General features: G+C 36.0%; 1 protein-coding gene across 2 annotated transcripts; it reads left to right on the forward strand.

Annotated features, from left to right (window-relative positions):
* Positions 1–987: 987 nt before the first annotated feature.
* Positions 988–2,971, forward strand: LOC129801992 (organic cation transporter protein-like). 2 transcript variants are annotated; one of them, XM_055847521.1, is made up of 4 exons: positions 988–1,093; positions 1,161–1,764; positions 1,834–2,666; positions 2,735–2,971. In XM_055847521.1, exons 2-4 carry the CDS (start codon positions 1,233–1,235, stop codon positions 2,876–2,878), a joined length of 1,509 nt encoding a protein of 502 aa, XP_055703496.1. In that variant the 5' UTR covers positions 988–1,093; positions 1,161–1,232; the 3' UTR covers positions 2,879–2,971. The 2 variants fall into 2 exon arrangements, with proteins under 2 accessions (XP_055703496.1, XP_055703495.1); XM_055847520.1 differs by having other exon boundaries at positions 988–1,764.
* Positions 2,972–24,051: the final 21,080 nt, after the last annotated feature.

Below are 24,051 nucleotides of genomic sequence, written 5' to 3' on the forward strand. Positions count from 1 at the left end.
CTTGGCATGCACGTTTAAGGCCAGTTTCAGAATATCGTCTTTTTTATGTGAAAAATTTTCCAAGTGACCAATTGATCAGAAAGATTGTGTCTGTGACAAGAAGTCAAAGACCATCATATTTGAAGACCTGGACTTCAGCGATGACAAATTTTCGATTTCCACTGGAATTTTTGAGCTGCAGCGTCTATATGAATTATCCAATGTGTATTTTGGGAAATTGTTTGGGAAGGACCCATGAAGCCGTGGGCATACAAAAATTTCAGTAAGCGATTCTGGAAGTTCGAACAAGACTCGGAACCATCGCAGAAATCACGCTCCAAACAAGATTGAAAAAAATCACACATAATATCCTATTCTAATAAGTCATATAAACCTGAAGAAGGTATGATCTGATTTTAGTGAAGTTTGCAGGGGAATACTACCTCCGTATTCAATATCGCCTTTCAAATAAATACATATATCCCAACTAGTCCAACAGAAAAGAGCATATAGAATGTTCAAATTTTTTTTCTATACATAGCATATATAATTCTTATTATTATTTGTAAAACATCACATAAAATAGGAAGCACTTAAAATATGGTGTTTATCATAATACGCACGTGTTTGGTGACATTGGTTATCATAAACATTCCACTCACTAGTCTTTTTAGTCATACTTAAACATTGTAATACATTGTAGATAATTGTAGATAATTTATTTATCAGCGGAGATATTACCAGTGAATAAAAGTGCCTCGTTAGGGTTCACAGGAAAATTTCAATTTGATATTTCCAGAAAATCTTTGAAGACAGAATTCAAATTTATATATATATATAATTCTTCAATATTTTAACTATTTCAAAATCTGATAGTAATTGTTTGATATCTTTCAATTCTACAATTTTTTCAGGAAATTGAAATTTTCATAAACATCTTGAAACACTTACTCAATTTTTATCAGTAAAACAAGGCAATTCGCTATCTCTTCTAGCAACTATTGAGACAGTCAAAAGACAATCTCTGTATGAGATATTAGTTGTTCAGAGACCTTATCACATCATAGAGGTATACATACAAGCTGCATGAGAAAGTTTAAATTGACTCCTTACAGTGAGCAAATAGTGTTAAAATGTCTGTTAAAGAGGAGAAGACGTTTGATCTTGATCTATTGATACAGCAGATCGGACCGTTTGGAAAGTTTCAGCTCATAAACTACCTTCTGATATGCATTCCAATTGCTTACACAGCCATGTACACTCTCACCTTCGTCTTCACAGCTGGAGATCTCGAATATCGATGCCGAATACCGGGATGTGATTTTGATAATTCCAGTCTTCAAGCAAATTTCCTCAATTTTACAATCCCTAAAGACGGAGATACGTTTTCCATGTGTCAGAAATTCCATCATGTTCCCAATGCTACGATAGAGGATCAGTGTCAAGCAGATCTCTTTGATAGGAATAAATTTGAGGACTGTTCAGAATTTGTGTATCAAGATGACGAGACCACGATCCTTAGTGAATGGGATCTGGGATGCAATGAAGAGTGGAAACTGTCCCTGGTTGGAACTATCAACAATATTGGACAGTTAGTATGCCTACCACTGACTGGGTATTTTTCAGATCGATTTGGGAGGCGAACAGCTTTTGTTGCAAGTTGTGTTTTTGCCGCATTATTTGGAGTTATACGATCTTTTTCAACTAGTTACCTAATGTTCATTATCTTTGAGTTTCTGGAACCAGCATTAGGTTCAGGAGTTTTCAATGCTGGTTTTATTCTTGGTAAGGTATCTAAACTTCGAGATATAAATATCTGCAATATTTTTTGCTAAAGAAACTTAACGATCTTAGGTATGGAACTTGTGGGTCCTGAAAGAAGAGTTCTAGGTGCCTTCTTTATAAATTGCTCTTTTGCATTGGGTGAAGCTCTACTAGGACTTTTGGCAATGCTTACAAGAGATTGGAGACTCCTGCTAATTGTTAGCTATGCTCCTACATTTGTATTCGTTACCTACCATTGGCTAGTTCCCGAAAGTGCCAGATGGCTCCTAAATATGAACCGCACCAGGGATGCAGCTAAGATCATAGACTCAGCTGCGAAGATGAATAAGAGTCGCCTAACTTCAGAGGCCAGGAATATGCTAGACAATGCTTTAAACGCCGAACCTATGGTTGAAGAAAAGAATGATAAAATCAGAGAAAAGGAGCCTAAAAATGAATACAACTTGTTATCAGTATTCAAATCTAGAACCCTGCTTTTAAGGATTCTCAACTGTTCGTTCTGTTGGACATCTGTATGTTTTGTCTACTACGGATTGAGCATGAACTCAGTATTCGTTGCTGGAGACAAATATATTAATTTTATTCTCAACTGCTTCATTGAGATTCCAGGGGCAGGTCTCTGTTGTTTCCTTATGGAGAGGATCGGAAGACGCAAAGTGCTTTGTCTTAGTTTGGTTCTCAGTGGATCTAGCTGCATAGCCTACATTTTCATGTCAGATGCTCCTGAAGGGGCTCAACTAGCAGTATTTCTCATTAGCAAATCAGCTGCAACAATGTCTTATATTACAATCTACGTATATACAACTGAACTATTTCCAACAGAACTAAGGCATACGCTTCTGTCGGCTTGTGTAATTTTCGGACGAATAGGATCCATAGTTGCACCATTCACAGTACTACTGGTAGGTTATAATCTCGAAAAAAAGTTCGACTTTAATTATTGTATGTTCTTAAATATTTGGTATTTTAGGGAAAGTACTTTGAATCTCTGGAAATGATCTTATTTGCCGCTGTATCCATTCCTGCAGGTGCCTTGATACTCTTGGCTCCTGAAACACTCAAGACAACTCTTCCAGACACTGTCCAAGAGGCTGAAGATATTGGAAAACCGTAGCAGATTTCTTTCTTTTTCACTAAGCAATAAGACTGTTGAAATATTTTTCTCAAGCCTTGTTTTAAGAAATACACAATTACACATTTTCAGAAACTCTTTTTTCTCTTTGAGTTCGAACAGTAAAATACTAAAGTGTCGATGACCTGAAGCCAGCTATTAGCCGCGAATGGGCTCGTATTTCGGAAACTCACGTTTGGGCAGGGTGCGGTGCTATACGTTTATCAGCAGATTAAGGGTCGTAGCCAGTACTAAAAGTGGTTATATCCAATATTAGGTGAGATTCTTAACAATCTCACCTATTATAATCCTTGACTTGCGATTAATTGACTTGCGGTTTTCGGAAAAGGTTATATATCGGGTGAAAATTGCAACTTGGTGCATTGACCCCCCACCCCCCTCCCCTCTTTCCGCCATTTTGAATGCCCCCTTTTTTGTTTTCTCAATAGCTCCGCCTCTATGGCATCGATCGGGCTCAAATTTTAGTATGTTATAGCTGGGTCTTAGAGCTTTCCATCAATACCAAACTTAAGGTCCCCCGACCCCCCTGACCCGAGCTATAATAGTCATCCATAAAACAATTTCTTAAAATGGTCATAACTCCGGTTCTAAATTATCAGAACTTAAAAAGTGAAGGCGTTTTGAAAAGTTCTCGTGAAATGTCACTACCTCTTCTAACAACACAAGTTCATAAAACCACCGCTAGGGGCTCTATTATCAAAAAGAATATTTTTCAATTTTCTAAATTAAATAACTCAAAAATTCCTTTGTGCATCGGGCTGAAATTTTAGTATTTTGTAGCGGCTGATTATACCTACCCAACAAAAAAAATACTTAAGTCGATCCATAACCCCTGACCCGAGCTATAAGGGGTCAAAGTTAGAATATTGACCGACCTCTATCTCCGGTTCTAATTAACATTTTTAGCTAAATTTTGGGTTTTCGGTTTCGTCTCGATGATCACTTTCAGATAGAAGTTCAAAAAGTCACCACAGGTGGCACTGCAATAGTGTTAAAATTCATCGAAATTCAAACTCATTTTTCTCAAAAACGGCATTGTGCAAGTTAATCAAATTTTAGAGTGTTTTAGTCCAGTCTAGGGCGCTTCCAAAATGGTGCCTAAGTGCGCCGTGGTTTCAATAGAACCGGAGATATGAGGGGTCAAAGTTCACGAAATTCAAAAAATCATATCTCCGGTTTTATTTAACCGATTTTGATCAGTGACGGCTTAAACGAAAGATCTCACAAAATACTACAACTTTCTGGAGCATTTGAACTTCGTGGGCCCAACATCAGTGGCGCCACAGTCAAAAACCAATTTCAATATCACATAACCTCAATTATATCGACTGTAGCTGAACTGATTTTGATAATTACTTCTACATAATTGTAGAGGAAATTTATGTCTATATATCGTCCAAACATCATTTTTCTATCAGATAATACGATCTGTCCGATTTTAAAGTTTAAGTGTGAAAAAGTTGACTTTGCCCATAATAACGCTTTGAAATCACTCAGATGCCAATTTGACTGCTTCTACTCGACCAAGACACTTTAAATAGGGTTTTAAATGGAAAGTCTCACAAAATACAACAATTCTTTGATAAAGTTGAAGTTCATCAAATGAACACTTGGGGCGCTCTGGTCGAAAAAACGAGTACAGAATCAAACAACCGCGCTTATCTCGGCTCCTGAATAATCGATGAGATCAAGTTCTACGGCAAAATTATAGAGAACATTCTTGTTTACGTTTCACCCATATATCACTTCTCTGTCAGTTCATGCAAATCCTTGATATTTTGGTTTTAATACAAAATTTGTATAATTTCACGATTTTGATTCAAGATAACTGAATGGCGTCCCCCAACTTCAGCTCTAAATCGAATTTGCATACATTCCGAGTTAGTTCACATTAAGAATCTCACCTACAATAAGCCGGTTAGGATTATCTGTCCTTTTTTTGTTTTTGAAATGCGTATACTTGAAACTGTCCCACATTCCCCTATTTTATTTTTATGTATTATGTTAATTTACAAATCTTCAGATGCTTATAAGTTAATTTAATATAACCTAACATTTAATAAAAAAATTGTTTTTTTTTATTTAATGCACATTTGTCAAATTAAAATGATTTGAGGTTATGATGAGGTAACGGAAGAATTTACTTTGCTCGAATTTTTCGTTTTATAATAATTATACTCTACCATTTAAGTGAATATATGTTTGCAAAAAAACAAACACATAACCTCTCTTAGCAAAAATAGAACTTTTAGTTATGAGCTCTTTTTCTAACTTCACTGTGAAAATAAAGATCATGGAATACTTCGTAAACTTAGGATAACCTACACTCTTGGTAGTTTTCCGTGTCAATGAAAACTCCGGAAATCGATTTGTGATTTTCAAGAACACTTTTTCTCTCCACCCTTCATCCCTGGAGGTAGAAAAAAATGAGGTGAAATGTGGAGAAAAAGAGTGTCTTTTCAGGTGAAAGACGAAGAAAAAAATGTGAAAAGAAGAAGTGGAAAAGCTCTCCAAGTGTTTTCAGCACAATCCATTCCCGGCAGTTTATTCACCACATTCATTTATATGTAACAGGGAGAATTCTCTCCTTTTGGATCCAAACATGTGCACTTCTTATCTTGCCACCTCATCCATCTCTCCTGGCCCAGAGACCTCCCATCCCATTCAGCGATTGCGAAAAACATACACGAAGTTGGAGAAATTCTCGAGGATGGCAAAGAGTGTCTAAAACAAGTACCTACGACTCTCATACCCATATAGAATCATGCAACTCCCGGAGTTGGAGCATTAGAAAACAGGCACCGAGGACGAAAAGATCCAACTTTTCCTCCTACTTTTGTTTGCTATAAATAACCAACAGACGTTTGATTTCCCAAAGATATCGCTTTCGTATTGGGGCAAAAAGTAATTTGTAGCTTCTGGTTTTAACTGCAAACCACCGATATTTCTTCTACCCAGCATTGGAAATCGATTAATTTTAATTTTATTCAGTCTGCAAAAAAAAGGCCAACAGAGACTGTGCTGGTAGTGCCCTAGATTACCTTCCTATGCATTTGACATAATGACAGTTTACCATAACCTCAACACTTTTTTCGAGGTTAGAATCATTGAAACCCGCGAAAAATCGATTTCCAGAAAGTTTTCCCATAAAAACTGCTTAACATTCTTCAAAGGAAGGACCCGAAAAGAGAGGAGTAGCGAGTTAATGCTCATTGACCAAGAAAGGAAAAGTCAGACAAGAAGCTCATCTATCAATGTTTGCTTTTCTCTCATGCCGAAATTCCCGCCAAAACCATCTACCCCATACCACAGCATCCATTTTCGTTGGTTTTCTTGAGTAAATTGCGATGCAAAAGAGCTCAAATACAATGGTAGTGTTTGAGGAGAAGCAACGTCAATTTCTAAATTATATTGAAATCTCTTACTTATTTAAATATCAAACGACTTTTTCATCTTCCCATTCTCCAGCTTTTTCTCAAATGGCAGAAAAATTTACATACAATTACTTTTAGTCGACGAAATGATACTTGAGCAGAAGTGAATTTATCAGGCAATGGGAAAGAATTTCTAATAATTCCAGGGGCACCCTCAGACATCCTCACAAGGGGAATGTGAAGAAAATGTGATCATTAGAGTTCTAAATTTATGTGAATGTGTGTGTCTCGTACTCTTGAGTAATCTCGAGGCAACAGTTCTTGCCGCCCCTAATTGGTGCTCACAATCTTCCGTATACACCAAAGTAATAACTTTTCCAAGGGAAAACTCCCAACGTAAGCTGCTCTTCCACCCCAACGATGAGAGTTCTCTTAACACAGAGTTGGGCAAAAAAGCCAAGGGGTTAGCTAATATGGATCATTTCGTGATGAACTGATTTATGTACAACAAATATTATTTTCTCGAATAAGTTCTAACAGTTATGGCATTTAACCGATATGTGACGTAACTATTTCCTAGATGACACCGCGCTTTAGCGGGTATAAAAGACTGGAGTATAACGCTTAACAAGAACGCCTTACTTACAATGTCACAACTACTTGTATCCTTGTTTTGTTGATAAGAAAGAGTTGAGTGACAGGCACAGACTCCTGTGTAGATCACATACTCCAAACCAACCAAAATTCTGAAAGAACAAGACCCGAACGCCAAAATTCCGAATGGCCAAAATCCTGAAAGGGGCAAAATTATAAGAAGGATAATGTATGGTACAATTTCCCAAACAAAAAAAAAACTTCCCTTTGCCCTCAGCAAACGCAGCTGCAATCACGGGATTAGATGAAACATTTAATTTTGGCCCTTTCGGGGTGATTTTCACTTTTCGGGTTTCGACCTATTCAGGACTTTAGTCTATTCGGGATTTTGGTTTTCGGGAATTTTATCTTTCAGGATTTTGACAAAGGTCTACTTGCTAGACGTGATAAAATATCAAGATAAGACACAATATCAATATTATCTACAGAAATAAGCTAGGAGATACTCTGAACGTTCTCTCAAGTCAGAACGTTCAAGAACTTGTCATGTGGATCCTGGGATGTGCGGATGGTTGGCATCCCATCGGCATGGAACAAATTCTGGACAGCGTCTAAATCATCTGCGAGACCTTTAAAATTCCAAACTATTTTACGGATGGAAGGCCTGGTTCATGAATTTTCTTAAACGTTATCCAGAGCTCAGCATGAGCAAGCCAAAGTCCTTCTTATTGGAAAGGACTGTGTTTACTGCTGAATATCTCACGGAATGGTTTCGGTTTCAGAATTGTCGAGAATATTTCAGAGAACACGATCTGCTGACCATTTCATAAGATAGGGTTTTTAATTTCGACGAAAGTGCCTTTTCCTTGACACCAGAAGATGGAAATGTATTTCCCAGGAAAGGTTCACGTGTTGTGCAAGCTATTAAAAATTCTGGACGGAAGGAATGTGCGACAGCACTCTTCATGGTGTCTGCTACTGGCCAACTCTGGCCAACTTATTCCTCAAATAGTTGTTCATAAAACTGATATTACACCAACAATTTCCATTCACATTAAATATAAAATGAAATAATCCAATAAAAATTTTAAAAATGTAATAAAAAATTATTTTCTTGTTTTAATATGCTTGTAAAATGAGTGATCCAATTAAAAGACCGTTTGACCCAATTAGCGAAAAGGCGATCCAAAAGACGGTAACTTATTTCAGTATTATCATTATTATATTAATTTTATTTAATAATTTTTTTATATTATGTTTCTGAATGAAATAATGAATAATTCTATGGATTTAGATGAAATGAAAAAGAATTTCATCAGTCCAAAAACCAGCGTTTAAATAGCACTCTACAGAAAACGATCCGATTATCGCAGCTTACTGTAATATCATTTTTTAAAACCTTATGTGGCATAATGTCGATTTAGTGAATTTTAATTAAATTTATTTAAATTCCTTTGCCAACATGTAAAACGGTCAATTTGAAGCTATCGAACTTTTGTCGCTGAATTTTGAGTTAAAAAATTCGTCGAACTCTTGTTATACTACACGAAAAAAGTTCGTGAATGATTCAGGGTGAAGAATTTGCATAAAATTTCCTTCATTTTCTTTCTTCTGATGCATGTTTTCCAGATATTGTTTTTCATTTCAAAGCAAAAATCGTTCATTAGTATCATCAGGAGTTATTTACCGAAACTAACATGGCATTGACAGAAGGAAATAAAGAAATCTAAGATTTGGACACTAAAAGAAGTGTTATTGTAATTTAGTAATTTTTAAATTTTGGAGATTTAAGGAAATTGACAAAAGCTATCACTAAATCATAATAAACTATATTTGAGTATACAAAGTCCACATATTTTTTTCTTGGGTATGGTTATTTGGAAATTTCAGTCCATTTGGTCTGACCCTCTTCAAGCAATGAGCGAGTGGTAAAATATTCTACAATGTGAATTTTATATTTAGATATTTTCTTAGATGGAAAAGACCAATGCATCAAGTGCTTACCATTGATTCAGAAGTTTTCCAAGAAGGTAAAAATCCTCATTGCCACATTTTTCGAATTTACAGTACATTTACAAGTAGATATAACATGCATAAAATATCCATAAGGAGGCCTGGGTTCAGAGGTTCCGTAAGGAACCGTCCTCACTATAATCTAATCTAGTCTAGGTATAACAATTGCTGATTTATATGACGAAAAATTGCAAACATATCTAAGTAGAATTAATAAGAGTTTTGAGGAGACCGGGGCAGAATTAGCCACGAATTTAGACAAACCCCCTGGCAAGTTGGCCTTTTTATATGGAGCTATTTGAAGCCAATTCCTAAATGATCTCGGACTCGGACTCAGCTCACAGTGCTCCGAGGAAAACAATTATTTAAACAAAAATTTAGTATATTTATCCCTCCATACGGAAAGGTATCTTATAAAACGGAAAAACTTCTCACTTTTTTAAATATTTAGCATAATGGTAGCAAGTGCAAAAAATTCCCATATAAATTTAAATCGAAGAATGAAAAAGTGACTTCAAATTTTAGGCAACTTGCCAGGGGGTTGATTTAGACAGTTGGGTATTACAGCTTTCTTTAGGAAGAATATTGAGCTAATTGCCATTTATTCAGAGTAAATAACTCCCTCCCCAATCAATGAGATATTTAACAGTCGGCTTCAAGCATGTTTTCCATAAATTGTAAGAAAAGAAGCATTTCATTTTATGGCTAAATCTGTCGCGGTCTCCCCTATCGACATTTTGCATATGAAAATATAGCTATAATATTGTATTAATAAATATTAAATTTTATGTAAATAAATTACATTTAAATTTAATTTTCAATCTAATCCCACAAAATGTTATTAACCCCTTGGCGCGCATCCCAAGCAACAGTGCATACATTTCTCGCGTCGAAAATTCTGATGGGAAGTGAAGAAGTTGAGGAGTTTGGGAGGCTTTTTGTACCATTTTCGCAATAATCAACGCTTTTCTCTGAGCTTGGAAAATTTTCAAAATGAAAAGTATTCAAAACCGGCGGCATCAGAAGAGAAAATGAGGAAGAAAATCAAGGCAAAATCGTGGCTCCGAGTGAAATTACACATGTTAGTGTTCTACTTGAAAAGTTTCGCGGTGGTACTTCTCGCTTTTAGTGGTGGTATTTGCAGTTTGTGAATAGTTTTCCACCTTTGCAAATGCAAGAGAGCTTGGGTGAGTTTGTGGCATACAGGGCGACTTTTCAGATGCCACACCAGCAAAAAGCCCTCGAAAGTGCGCACGGGGCCATTATATTGCATGGGGAAATTTATTTATATGCATCCAACCCTTAATCCACAAGCGACTGCCTCAGAAAATACCCCATGGGGAAAGCTACCCCACCACTGGTTTTTGCTAACTTGTATGTTCTTCTCCACTCCCGCACCCCTTTTTTGGCTCTGTGTACTAAAGTTTCGCTTTTTATAGGGGTTTGGTGAAGGAGGAAACTATATGTTTTCTCCTAGTTCTAAATATCAATAATCACTTGAAACATTCGCAATAAATAAATTCCAGCTGCAACTTGGGGACCACCCTCAGACTTGGGTGTACAACTTTCTAGGACTCAGTGGGGTAGCTTTGTTCAACTAAGGAAGCTGCATACGAATCCCGTCTATTGGAACAACAAATTAATCAGACATGCAAGAAGTTATGGAATTTGCCAACATTTTGATGAACAAACACCATCCACCTCGATGATTCAATGTCAGTGAATTCACTTAGAAACTGACAAATTAGAGAAGCTTTCAATTTCACAATTTGTGAATAAGCTAAACAACTTGATTGTAACGAAAATACATTATATTCAACAATAATTTAAATTTTGAGAAAATTATTAATTTAGAAGGTTTTTATTTATGATAACAGAGGTGTATATCAAGGGCTTGCATAGGTCATGAAGACTAAAAAACAGTGAATTGAATTTAATTGATTTAATTATATCTCTTAAGCAAATAAGCATACAACATTTATATATACTGAAATTTTTAAGAATACAAATGCTTTCGCAAAATTTGCGAAATGCTCGAACTTGTCACTATAAACGGATAAGATACTGTATACCCCAATATTAGAGTAGAGTAGGAGTTTTTTATGAGATTTACTTGGCAAAAGTTAATGCACTATTGGTGCTACGCACAGAAACCAGCTGATTTATAAATTTAATAAATAATTTACTTATTAAAATGGCCGCTGAAAGCTTAATTTCAAGTTAAAAAGTTGTTCCTATATACCAGAACTTTACATTTTTTTATCTAATGAAAGTTTGATTTATAAATTATACTCAAGCTAACTAAGGTCAATTAGTTCCTCGTGGTATTTGCTCTTTGAAAATATACAACACATTTCTCAATATTAATCTATAATCCTAAAATTTTATATTATATTTTCGTAAATCATATACGTCTGATACAGCCCTATATAGGGGAAAGTGCTTATGCTTTGCACGGTCTCAGGCCTCATAATGACTATTTTTTGCCTATGTTTCTGAATAAATATGACTCTACAATATATTTTAGAAACAGGACAGTATCGGGGTACTTAACCGGTTCATTACTAATGAAGACCGATGCAGCCGAGTTTGAAATTTCAATACATTTCCAAAAACTCCAAATTTAACCAAATCGGTTAAAAATGGGTCCTCCAAAGTGGTTGACCTTTGACCTTCAATAATTCAAAATGACGAATTTTCCGGTCATAAGTATGCTAGGGCAAAATTGTTCGCCTGGACTACCTCTAAAACATATCCGAAAATTATTGAAAAAGCTTGCGCCAATTTTGAGAAAAACCAAAAAGACACGGTTTTAGTGATTTTGGAGGGGATAGAGGGGGGTGGAGAGGAAAGAAAAACGTCTAGAGATATTGTTTTATTGGGGGTCATCGAAGACTGGAAGTCGATATCTCTTACCGTTTAAGCTCCAGAACTGTGACAAGTTAAAAAAAGACGATTATATATATAACTGCTCTCTCTTTGAGTTCGAGCAGTAAAATTTAGTCATTATGAAGCTTGGGACCGTGTAAAGCATGGAAACTTTCCCCTATTTTCCTATGGCGTTATTTATACATATTTTTAAAATTCTTTAGATGTTCAATTCATGGTGACAAGCAGCATACTCATAAACCTCATTTCACAAAGTTTTTCACTGCTCAATTTGTTTTTGAGTTGATTGGCCCAATCATAAGCGAATTAAAGAAAAAGCAATAAAAACTTTAATACATAATTCAATAAAAGTCAAGCTTAAATGAATGAGCTTTCCGAGATGGTCCTTATATGTCGAATCTTCAAAATGTGTTTGCATTTGAGCTTAATTCCGTTTTATTCCGTTGACATGAAAGAATGGTAAATGTGACCTTTGGCTTTAGCAAATTTATCATTGGGATTTGCAGACTAGAAACAGACAGAGAGAAGTACCTTTTGGACAAGTGTGGGCGAACTGTGAGCAATCAAAAGAGATTCATTAAGATTTAATTTGAATAATACACCCATTTACATTTGTGCCAGGCAAGTTATGCCACAATGTTGTTTAATTGTTACCAAATTGGACACCAAAGAGAAATGTTCGTCTGATGCTGGAATTTCTCCTCTCTACCCTTATTATTGCACATCATCAATTGCAATTTGTTGGTAGAGAGAGAGAGAGGTGTTTCATTGCACTGTAAGGGTCTTGATGACCAAAAAGCGTGGTCAAGTATTTGATTGGCTGACTCCCTCAGTTGAGTAAATAATTTCCTTCCTGCCCTAATTGCCATCAGAATCATGCCCTAACTCCCTAGGAATTGGCAAAAAGGATGGGGAAGCACTGCAACGCTACCAATTTGCATTTTAATGTTTCCAATCTTCGTCTCACCAACATGGTCTTTTCATGTGAGAATTACAACGAAAACTTTCCAGCAAAGTCCCCATTTGTGCTCAACTCGTATCCGTCTTATTTCGCTGAAACAATTGAATTTTCACAAGACACCCAGCACCACCCCCAAAGAGGTTCCTCATCAGCCTAACTATGTGTGATATTGCACAATTTCAGCCTCAGGGGTTAGAGGATGGGGTCATTTCACGGAAACTGAAGTGGGGGATTTCGGTGAATCATTGAGATTTAAAGTAAGAGACTTTCATGCACTTCCGACCCAATTGAAATTAAGCCCCTTTGTGACACTAAAGGAGAATACTCTTGATTTAAAATAAGTTTCCTGGAGTTGGAGCTTTGTGAGCATAAGATATCACTTCATACAAAACACTTTCAGTTCTAATACCCTATAAATTTAGATTTTTCCCGTATCTTTCGTAACCTAAAAATATTTTGAAATAAAGAAGTATTCCTGTATTTCATTCATTCATTTCTAACACCTAGAAAACATATTAGGATCTACAAGAAACTTGGGCATTACAAACCGTTTCATATACATTTTCGGGGATTCTCGATCGGTGATTTCTACCAGGGCGAGTTATAAAATGGGAGACCGAATGGAAGGCACTTGAAAATATAGTTGCTACCCAGTAGCATACAAAAATTCACCGGACTGTGCTATACATTATTGTGACTTGTAAATTGAGATTGTAAAGCGTACGACCCAATCGACAATTGTTAACCAAATCGTCAGTCGAAACCACCAATCTAAGTTCTTTATTCCTATGACACACCTAGTCCATCACTCCTACGATGGTCTAATGATGATCCCCTAAAGTTGACACCTTTATTTCCCCTAAAGCTGGCACCTTTATTTCCCCTTGCCCCCTTTAAATATTGATATTACTTATAGGTGAGACTAGGAATAAGAACATGATGTTTTCAAAAAAAAAAAAAATAGGCACTGTACTAAGCACAAGGATATTGAGGAACAAACATAAGAGGATGTACTTAAATTAGGAGTAATCATTACGTAAATACTATATTGCCCTTTGATTAATATATTTTCCGGAGCCATAATAATTGTTAAAATATCTAAAACAAACTTTGGTAACAGCCGTAGGCCTATGTAGGGGAAAGCGCGCTACCTATGGACGACTTTGACTTTGAGACTTTGAGCTTCAGACAATTCATTTTTTTCTCAATGTTCCTTATAGATTTTACCCGTAGTTCCTTTCTGGAAATTTGAAGCATTGAACTAGCTATTAAAATATATTATTATAGTAAGCTAAATTAATTTATAACACATTGAAAAAAATGAATTGTTCGAAGCATAAATCGACCGAAGGTAGTGCGCTTTCCACTATTCATTTCTCTCGATGCTGCTTTATATCTGGTTTAAAGAGCACGGTCGTACGACGTTTAGTTTGTCTGCAGCAATCATTTATACAAGTCCGTGCACTGGCGTCGCATTAAAAAATGTGGATATATGTGGATATAGGGTAAGTGTGCCAAATTTCGGCATAGTTGCATGCAAGTGTCAAAGTCTCAAGTTTGAAATGTAATATTTTAAATACAAATTGATTTTTTTTCTTTTTTCTTTTGTGAGACTGTTGCTTGGAACCTTGTAAAGAGTTTACCGTCTTTATTTACTCTAAAATCATTCTTAATACATTTTAAAATGAATAAAAATATAGACATAGTTTTGGTACCCTATTTCGGCCACCTTCATTCTCATAGTTCCTTGCCCTTCGGGAATTCTTCCAATATCTTTTTCACGTCATCTCGTTTGTCGTAGCTATATTTTTTGTTATTCTTTTGCATTGTACGTAAAATCTAAAGGTTCATGGAAATTCAAGGAACAAAAAAGGTGGCCGAAATTGCAAGCTGGCCGGAATTAGGCCCACTAACCTTATTGTATTCTCAAGTCTTTTGTGAAACGGCAGAAAGCAAAAACGTGGAGAAACCGAAGACTTAACGAAGTTATTCTCTCCAGATTATAAAGGAGATTGTGTTAGTAGTAAACATGACAGAGGACAAGACCTTAATGAATTCATGGGTGCTACAGAAATCTTTATCCATTAAAGAAATGGTCTACAGTCTAAATGGTCTAAATTGTGTAGAAATAAACATTAGTGTTTAGAACAACCTCATGTTTACTACTGCTCCAGTTCTCTTAATATTGAAGAGAGCGATCCCGGAATCAGGCGGCGTGCGTAACCAATTCAATAAGTCTATGAAGGTTGCAGTTTATGCTGACGATACTGACATTGTGAAGCATGATCACATAGCTATATAGAGTCGTTCAACAGGATTGCGTGGACGGTGAAGAGCAAGGGACGTAGATAAAATAGCGCGAATCTATTAAAATGGTCTTGGATCAAAACTTGGGCATTAAGACAACTCTTACTAAGCCAAATTTTGATTCTGATGAATATGTTTCAGAAGAATTTCGGTTCGACAGAATGTAGCAGGAAATAGACGGAGACACTGAACCTTTCTTGATTTTCACAATTTTATTCTCTACGACGTTTGGAGGATGGATGTCCTCTTCATCAGGTATCGAATATGGCAGGGAAAATCACGTACAGGTGGGAGTTGTTACACTGCACTTGAACTTTGATCACAAATTGATCCGTGATGTTCACCATTCGACTGACTGACACAGAATCAGTCAGTCAGTCGAATGGTGAACATCACGGATCAATTTGTGATCAAAGTTCAAGTGCAGTGTAACAACTCCCACCTGTACGTGATTTTCCCTGCCATATTCGATACCTGATGAAGAGGACATCCATCCTCGAAACGTCGTAGAGAATAAAATTGTGAAAATCAAGAAAGGTTCAGTGTCTCCGTTTATTTCCTGCTGATGAATATGATTCGTCACACTTTCCTGAAACGTTGTCTCAGGCCCATGATTTAAGCAGTTTCATCAATGCCTATGCTTAATCTTAAGTTAAAGTTACAAATAAATTGAAAGCCTTCAGTGAGTGCACACTAATCTTGACAGTTTCAGGAAGTATTACGAGCTTTCTGGATTAGATTCCGTTTGCACTATGAAGTACCAGATCATTCCTTTCCTATCTTTGAGAAAAGCATTTTACGTTGTCGGTTTTTGTACATGATATGTGAAGCAGAACGATTTCGAAGCCTGTTAGCTGCGGTTAGCTCCCTAAATCAACATTATGACTTATAAATTTGTATTTGGAATATTGTAAGGAACCTCATCAGATTCTTTTCTGCAATAAATCAAGTTCTTAACAAATTGGGCAATTTTCTGGACATTTTGAGAATGAGAAGAAAAACATTCTTATTAAGAATGTATGTAAGAAGTGACACAGAATTTGTGGAAGAAAAGCATGAGTAAATCTTTAATTGTACGATGTCGTCGTGGTAATCGTCTTAAGTTGTTGGTAACACAATCCTCAGCACTGTCCCCGCAAGTGATGCAAACCTCTCTTGAGTTGAATGTGGTTGCTCAAGAAGACGAGCGATCTCCTGGGAAATGTGCAGGTCTCATGTGCAGGTGTGATTCAATTTGGAGCTATGAATATTAAATAAGTCTCAAGTGTTGATGTGCAAGAAAATGATATAACACACTCAATCATTGAGCTTCACCGCAAGCTTTGTATCTTGCATCATTTGCAATTTCTACGTACTTTTCTTACTCCATGCTGAGTACCTTTTAGGGCCTTTAAAATTTTTAGGTTAAGAGATAATTATGGCGTCCCCTTATCCGTCAACCACGCCATCTACCTATATAACCTCTGTACTTATGAGCGGTATAAGCGCGACCCCATTGCCCTGTGAAATGTCGATGAATGTCAATTTCAGTGTCATTTATCTCTATTAGTGTTTATTAATGGTATTTATTTATAGGACCCAGAATTAATCCCGAATGACTTTTAAAGGACTTACGATAGAACACGTAATTATTAATCAATACAGTGAACCATCCAAATGGGGCTTGATGGTATAACATAGGGGTGAAAAATTTTATGTTTCTATACGGTATCCCATTGGGATTATTACACTTATTTGCATTTACACATTGGGAATCATATGACATATTCAGCACTCAATTTGGTATTAAATCGGATGGAGTTGCCGAGTGATTTGATGATGGGGAGCCTGCAACTCCAAAGACGGGGTCCTCTGGTGCATTGGGAGAATGTCATCAGTGTACATCATGCCGAATTGGTAGTGATTGAATTAGGTTTCCAAATTGTAATATTCGATAATTGCGTTTCTAAGGGACAAAGTGGGTTAGTTCCATCATAAATACCAATATTGTGACGAGAATGATGATCATTCTCGCCGAACCATACAATATCAGCCGAACCATACAATATCATAGGACATCTGTCAAGGTGGTGTAGCCCATCCACCCTCAAGTACATTATACTGCAATCTATATATAGGGATATTCCTGTGTACAGAAATTATATTGATTAAAGCTCCCCAAACATATACACACACACACTATCCTCCCTACGAGGTATCTTATTAATAACACAAGTGTTTAACCATAGATTCACTCTGATTGGCATGCAAACTAATTTATTCAGTAATACTCACACAATAGATTTGCAATTGGACACGATTTATTGCTTCTTTTGCTCCCATGCTTATGCACAATCACACAAATCTTTGGGGTTTTGGGTGAGGTACAGCAAGTACCCAGAAATTTGAAAGGAGTTTTGGAATTTAGATCAGATAATCAAAATTCGACAAGTGATTTAAAACTTATTGAATACTAATTTTAACAATGCTAGTAGTATTTAATATCTGGACGTCATTACTACAAAAGGAACGATAAACGGAGTACAGGGATGGGTGGAGTACATTCAGGAATTCATGTCTTTGAAAAATATAGAGATAATAAATTATGTAGGTATTTCGAAATCTCAGCTAATAGCCAATGCTTAATAGTCGTAACTGATAATTAAAAGTTTCAATTACCCCTTACGTTAACAACTGATATCTTAAACAATATTCTACGATACCTGAAAGACAACTGTCTTAAAATATAGCTCCAATGATCCAAAGAAACCCCAACTGATTGGTTAAGTTACACAATTCCACGGGTAATATGTAAAAATGACAGACCTATAAAATAGAGTCAATCCGTGGGAGAGATCCTGTCGACGCTAAAGGCAACCCCTCTTTGAACGCCTCATTAACTGTTGACAGTGTGTGATTTCTTTCTTTGAGAACCCTTACCCCGACTACCATCAATGACACAGATTTGAGTGGGTGTGGAACTTCATTCGGAATGTAGACATAATTTAGTCATTCACGACACGATATTAATATTTTGTTTGATCAGATGTGTCTATACAAATTGTATCGGTTGGCGTCTGTAGGGTTGCTCCGGGGCGTCAAAACGGACCTAGGGGTTGCCTTATTGTACCTCGGCATCCCTCCGTGGTATGTTTATTTACTCAAGATACACAAATTCAACAAATAAATTCGTGAGAAATGTTTTTCCACACAATATTTCCAATTATGCATTGCATTTGACAACAACACGATGACATAGAATTGCTATGGTCGGATTCCAAAGAGAAAATACTGGACAAGGATTGTGTGTTAATTTTTATTTAATTTGCATAATTTTCATTATAAACATTCTCTCTCGCTTGTTGTAATTCCGTTAGCAAATGAATTCGTTACGCAGTCCCAACCCTTTTGGAAAAAGGGGAAAATCTCCGTCAAAGATGACAACTCTGGGTGGTTTTTAGAATTTTCATTAACCACCCCCTAATTGCACTTATGACGTTTCTTACTGGAAAGATGCAAAATATCTACACGGAATCGCATATTAAATATTTACTCAGCGGGATTGTATTATCCTAGGATAACAAGGGGGGCATAAGACCGATCTTTTAAGGAGGGTTACTTGGAGAAATTTGAGGAAGGACAAAATGAATTGAAAATTAGACTTTTATGTGAAACATTCATTTTTGAGGATTTGTGAATACAGAAAAGTGTTAAGGAGGATGGGTCAGTTTTAATCAACAATTTCGAATTGGTCTTCGAAATGAGTTTTCAAAAGGAAGCAAAACTTAGAAGGGTAAAATTTGGAGTTTTAGGCAACACATTTATCGGAAGAAAATGGCCAGAAGAAAAAAACACAATAAAGAAAACCTCCTATGTATAGAAAGTGTACTTCTTCGTTATCTTCTTATTCTCTTTTTCATCTAAAACAGTGACGAAATCTCAAAAATTCCAATTCAGTTCAGGTTTTGAATTATTTCGTTGTGCCCTACTCATCATCTTTACGTCAGTACTAACCAGTTGTTAAACTTTTGGAATTGACGATATCCGGTATCCTAATTGCTGAAACCTAAAATTATCTGAGTATTAAACAAAAAAAGCGTTTTTTTTTTCAAAGTAGGGGAGACTGGGGCAAAAAGTCACAAATTGAAAAATTCAAAATTCAATATCTTCTAAGGTAAAAAAGACAGCGACTCTAATTTTTTTTGTAGATAGCCTCCATAGACCTTCTTCAATGTCGTAAGTTTCTTAGAATTCGAACAAGGAATTTAAAAAATAAAATATATCGAAATTTTCAGTCCTATTTTTGAAATATTTTCCTGGCAGAAGATAACAGTTATTACCTACTTATTTTCCAAAATTGATGCACTGGTGAATATTAGGTGAGATTCTTAACAATCTCACCTACTATAATCCTAACAAAATTTCATGTCCTCCGATCGCGCTCAAACTTGGCCAAAATGTGTTTCGCCACTTCCTGATCACGAATATATGGGGGGCTAAGTTACGTTCCCGGCCGGCCGGCCGGCCGTCCGGCCGCTCTTTAGAGCTTAATAGCTCCTAAACTAAAAAAGATATCGACTTGCGGTTTTCGGCAAAGGTTAAATATCGTATGAAAATTGCAACTTGGTGCATTGACCCCCCACCCCCCACCCCTCCTTCCGCCATTTTGAAGACCCCCCTTTTTTTGTTTTCTCAATAGCTCCGCCTCTATGGCATCGAGCGGGCTCAAATTTTAGTATGTTATAGCTGGGCCTTAGAGCTTTCCATCAATACCAAACTTAAGGTCCCCCGACCCCCCTGACCCGAGCTATAAGGGTCCAAAAAAATTTTCTTAAAATGGCCATAACTCCGGTTCTAATCGTCAGAATTTAAAAAATGAGGGCTTTTTGGAAAGCTCTCGTGAAATGCCACTTCCCCTTCTAACATCGCAAGTTCATAAAACCACCGCTAGGGGCGCTATTATTAAAAAGAAAATTTTTAAATCTTAAAAGTTAAATAACTCAAAAATTCCTTATGCAATCGGGCTGAAATTTTAGTATGTTGTAGCCGTTGATTATACCTATCAAACAAAAAAAACCTTAAGTCGATCCATAACCCCTGACCCGAGCTATAAGGGGTCAAAGTTCGAACATTGACCGGCCTCTATCTCCGGTTCTAATTAACATAGCGACCTAAATTTTACCTTTTTGGTATCGTCTCGATGAGCACTTTCAGATGGAAGTTCAAAAAGTCACCACAGGTGGCGCTGTGATAGCGTCAAAATTCATCGAAATTCAAAGTCACTTTTCTCAAAAACGGCATTGTGCAAGTTAATGAAATTTTAGTATGTTGTAGTCCAGTCTAGGACGTTTCCAAAATGGTGCGTATGTGCGCTGTGGTTTCAATAGAACCGGAGATATGAGGGGTCAAAGTTCACGAAATTCAAAAAATCATATCTCCGGTTCTATGTGACCGATTTTGATGAATGAGGGCTTAAACGAAAGATCTCACCAAATGCTACAGCTTTCTAGAATATTTGAACTTCGTGTGACCAACACCAGGGGCGCCACAGTAGAAAAACCAATTTCAATATCACATAACCTCAATTATCTCGACTGTCGCTGAACCGATTTTGATGATTACTTCGACATAATTGTAGAGGACATTTGTCTCTACATTTCGTCCATACATCATTTTCCGCTCAGACTACGCTATCACTCCGATTTTGCCGTTTAAGTGTGAAAAAATTGATTTTTCCCATAATAACGCTTTGAAATCACTCAGATGCCAATTTGACTGCCTCTACTCCACCAAGACACTTAAAATAGGGTTTTAAATGGAAAGTCCCACAGAATACAACAATTCTTTGATATAGTTGAAGTTCAACAAATGACTACTTGGGGCACTCTGGATGAAAAAAACAAGTTAAGAAACAAAAAACCTCGATTATCTTGGCTTCTGAGTAATCGATGAGATCATGTTCTATGGAAAAATTATAGAGAACATTCTGGTCTACATTTCACCCATATAACACTTTTCTGTCAGTTCATCCAAATCCTTGATATTTTGGTTTAAATACAAAATTTGTATAATTTCACGAATTTTATTCAAGATAACTGAATGGCGACTCACAATTTCAGCTCTAAATCGAATTTGCATGCACTCCGAGTTAGCTCACGTTAAGAATCTCACCTACATAAGCCGGTTAGGATTATCTGTCCCTTTTCTAAATAATTTGGATTCTTTGAATACGAATCCGCTATCTATTTTAGAATTTCACAAAGGTTCTTTTCTCCAGAAATCTTTTTATTAAAAATGGCCATTTGGGGTAAAAAGTAACAAAAGGTATAGAGCAAAAAGTAACAAAAAAGCGAAACAATTTCTGATGTCTCACGGCGAAAAGAAACGTCATTATCATGTCTCGCTGCTTGTTTTTCGCATTGGTCAAACGATTTGCAGTCTTTTGCGTGCTTTTTCTAAAATAGCTTGAAAAGCGCTTTCCTCGTTTTCTCACTTTTCTCGCAGAGAAAACGGTGTTTTACAAAAGGTGTAGATGAATAAATTTTCTATGAAAATATGTCCTTTAAGTATTTTTTCAAACTTACGGATGCCTGTTATGAAGCGAATCAAAATATGGTAATACCCAATGTCTGGTACTATTTGCCCCAGCATTTTTGACAATAGTCACAAAATTACCTTTTAGAAATTGGCTCGATAAACGTATTATTTTTGAAGCGATCGAGTAGCTTGTAAAATAATAAAATATCCGTTTTGTGACTTTTTGCCCCAGTCTCCCCTACTAAATAATGTATGAAGAAAATCATACATTTAATATTTACAGTGAGTGTAGCGATTGATCGAAAAATGCTGAATAGCAAATACTGTATTATATTTTGCACTGATTTTGGAAAAATAAAGTAATGTAGGAGAGGTCAAACCATGCGTTTCACTGGAAGCAATGGATACGATAATATGGCGACCGTGATAGGGCGATATACGATATATGGCGATCCTGCCAGGAGGATATACGATACACGATATGATAATACTAAGAATTTCGAACTTAATTAATTCCGAAAAATTATAATAATAAAATTATATTACATACATTTACAATTTGTCATCAGTCAAAAAATAAGAAAAATATTTTTTTCTTGATTTTTTTTTCCGAAATTTTTAAATTTTCTTTGAACAAATATATTTGATGGATATAGATTTTATTCAAATAACTTTTCAGACCTATCCGAATTGATAGTCAAATACTTATAGCTGAAGATTTGCAAACATATCCTACATTCCTGATAATCTACTACCTTAAAATTTTATATACAAAAACAAACTGCAGATTTTGAGAAAATTATTTCTTCTGTGAGATACCGGTGACCCGATCGTCTTTAATGAGTTAATAACCTAAATATTTTTTAGTCCACCCCTCTAAGATGGATGAGAAAAAATTACAAAAGAGAAAATGTCCTCCCTATAGTCAAGTGTGCTAATCCGGACGCTTCGCTATCTGGATCGTTTATGACTAATCCACTTAAAATAATATTTTTTGTTTTTATTTTCGTAATATAGTCACTGCAGTAGAATAATATAACTATTCAAGTTTGAGAAAAAGCAAAAATAATATTTTTATCCATTAAATAAGTGAGTGCAATCGACTTATTTCAATCTTGTGCCAGCTGGGTTCTTTACTAAAAATTTTTTAGCAGTGATATATTCCAATTTTCGCTATTGACAGCTGGTTGATTGAAAACATTTATTGTTTTTTCCTTGTGAAAAAAGTATTTTAAATCCAAAAGGTTTAATTAAAAGTGAATTAGCGAAAAGGCGACCCAGTTAGTGCATGCTGACATATTTCAGTATTATCATTATTTTATAAATTTTCTTTAATACTTTTGATAATTTTTTTTTATATTATGTTACTGAATGAAACAGTGAATAATTCTATGGATTTAAAAGAAATTAAAAAGAATTTCATCAGTCCAAAAACAAGCATTTAAGTAGCACTCTTCGGAAAACGATCCAGTTACCCCACCTTACTGTATACTCTTCCTCAATTCTAAATTTATTCAGTTTCAGAATAAATGATTTGTACAGATGTTAATGAGTGAAATTCTTGTAGCTAAAATCTTCCCTCAACCTTGCACCTTTAGTACCAACAACACTGTATTCCATTCACGAAAGACAATGATTGAGGAAATCCTCCCTCGCATTTTCTGACACTTTTCGAGGAGTGAAAGGAACAAGTGCATGAGTGGAAGTGCGGTTCCTGCCTCTGCGTATTTGGCAGAAGAAGAAATTGGACAAAAGTGAAAATCAATCTGCGAGTGTCTCAAATGTGGCAGTGCATGAGACAGGCGGCGGAAATGAGCTGTCACCGTTCCGTATGTTGCGAAAACTATTCAGCTGTTGTTGCCATTGTTCCGCTGCGAAAGTACACAGCGCGTGTCGAAGATTTTGACTTGTTAGCTGCAAAATTTGTTACTTGGCACATATGAAGAATGTTTGCTAGAGAATGAATGAAATTCAATACATCACATTTGGTATGTACGTCACATATTTCATACATCGTCAGTTCTGCCCCCTCAACTCGGCTTTTTACTAAAGTTGGTTGGGGGATTTAGGGTTGTGCTAATCTTTCAAAATTCAACCCAACTAAGTCCATTAATTTGAACCCATCCTAAATCGAATGCAGGCACATTCACTTGCATTTCATCAAATTTGCCATCACGAAAGAATTCAATTTACCACAGAAAGGGAAAAGGATTAGTTTTTTCTTTCGAAAAAGAAATTCTATAAAAAAGAGTTATACTTTTTGATTAAATTATTTTTCAATTAAATCATTTTCATAACTGAGAAAGTTTACGTTTACACTGATAAATTCTTTAATAATGTGATCTTTATTTTTTTATTTTATTTATTAGTAACAACAATGCTTTTGAGCTGGTTCTGCTGAAAGCAAAAAAAAGGATACACGTATTAAGATATAAAGATTTGCCAGAAAACAATGGTTGCGTCCACCGCCGTCTTAGCGTTGGTGACCAACCTCCAGAGCT

Source organism: Phlebotomus papatasi, chromosome 2, assembly GCF_024763615.1.
Source record: "Phlebotomus papatasi isolate M1 chromosome 2, Ppap_2.1, whole genome shotgun sequence".
In the NCBI taxonomy this organism is placed as follows: domain Eukaryota; kingdom Metazoa; phylum Arthropoda; class Insecta; order Diptera; family Psychodidae; genus Phlebotomus; species Phlebotomus papatasi.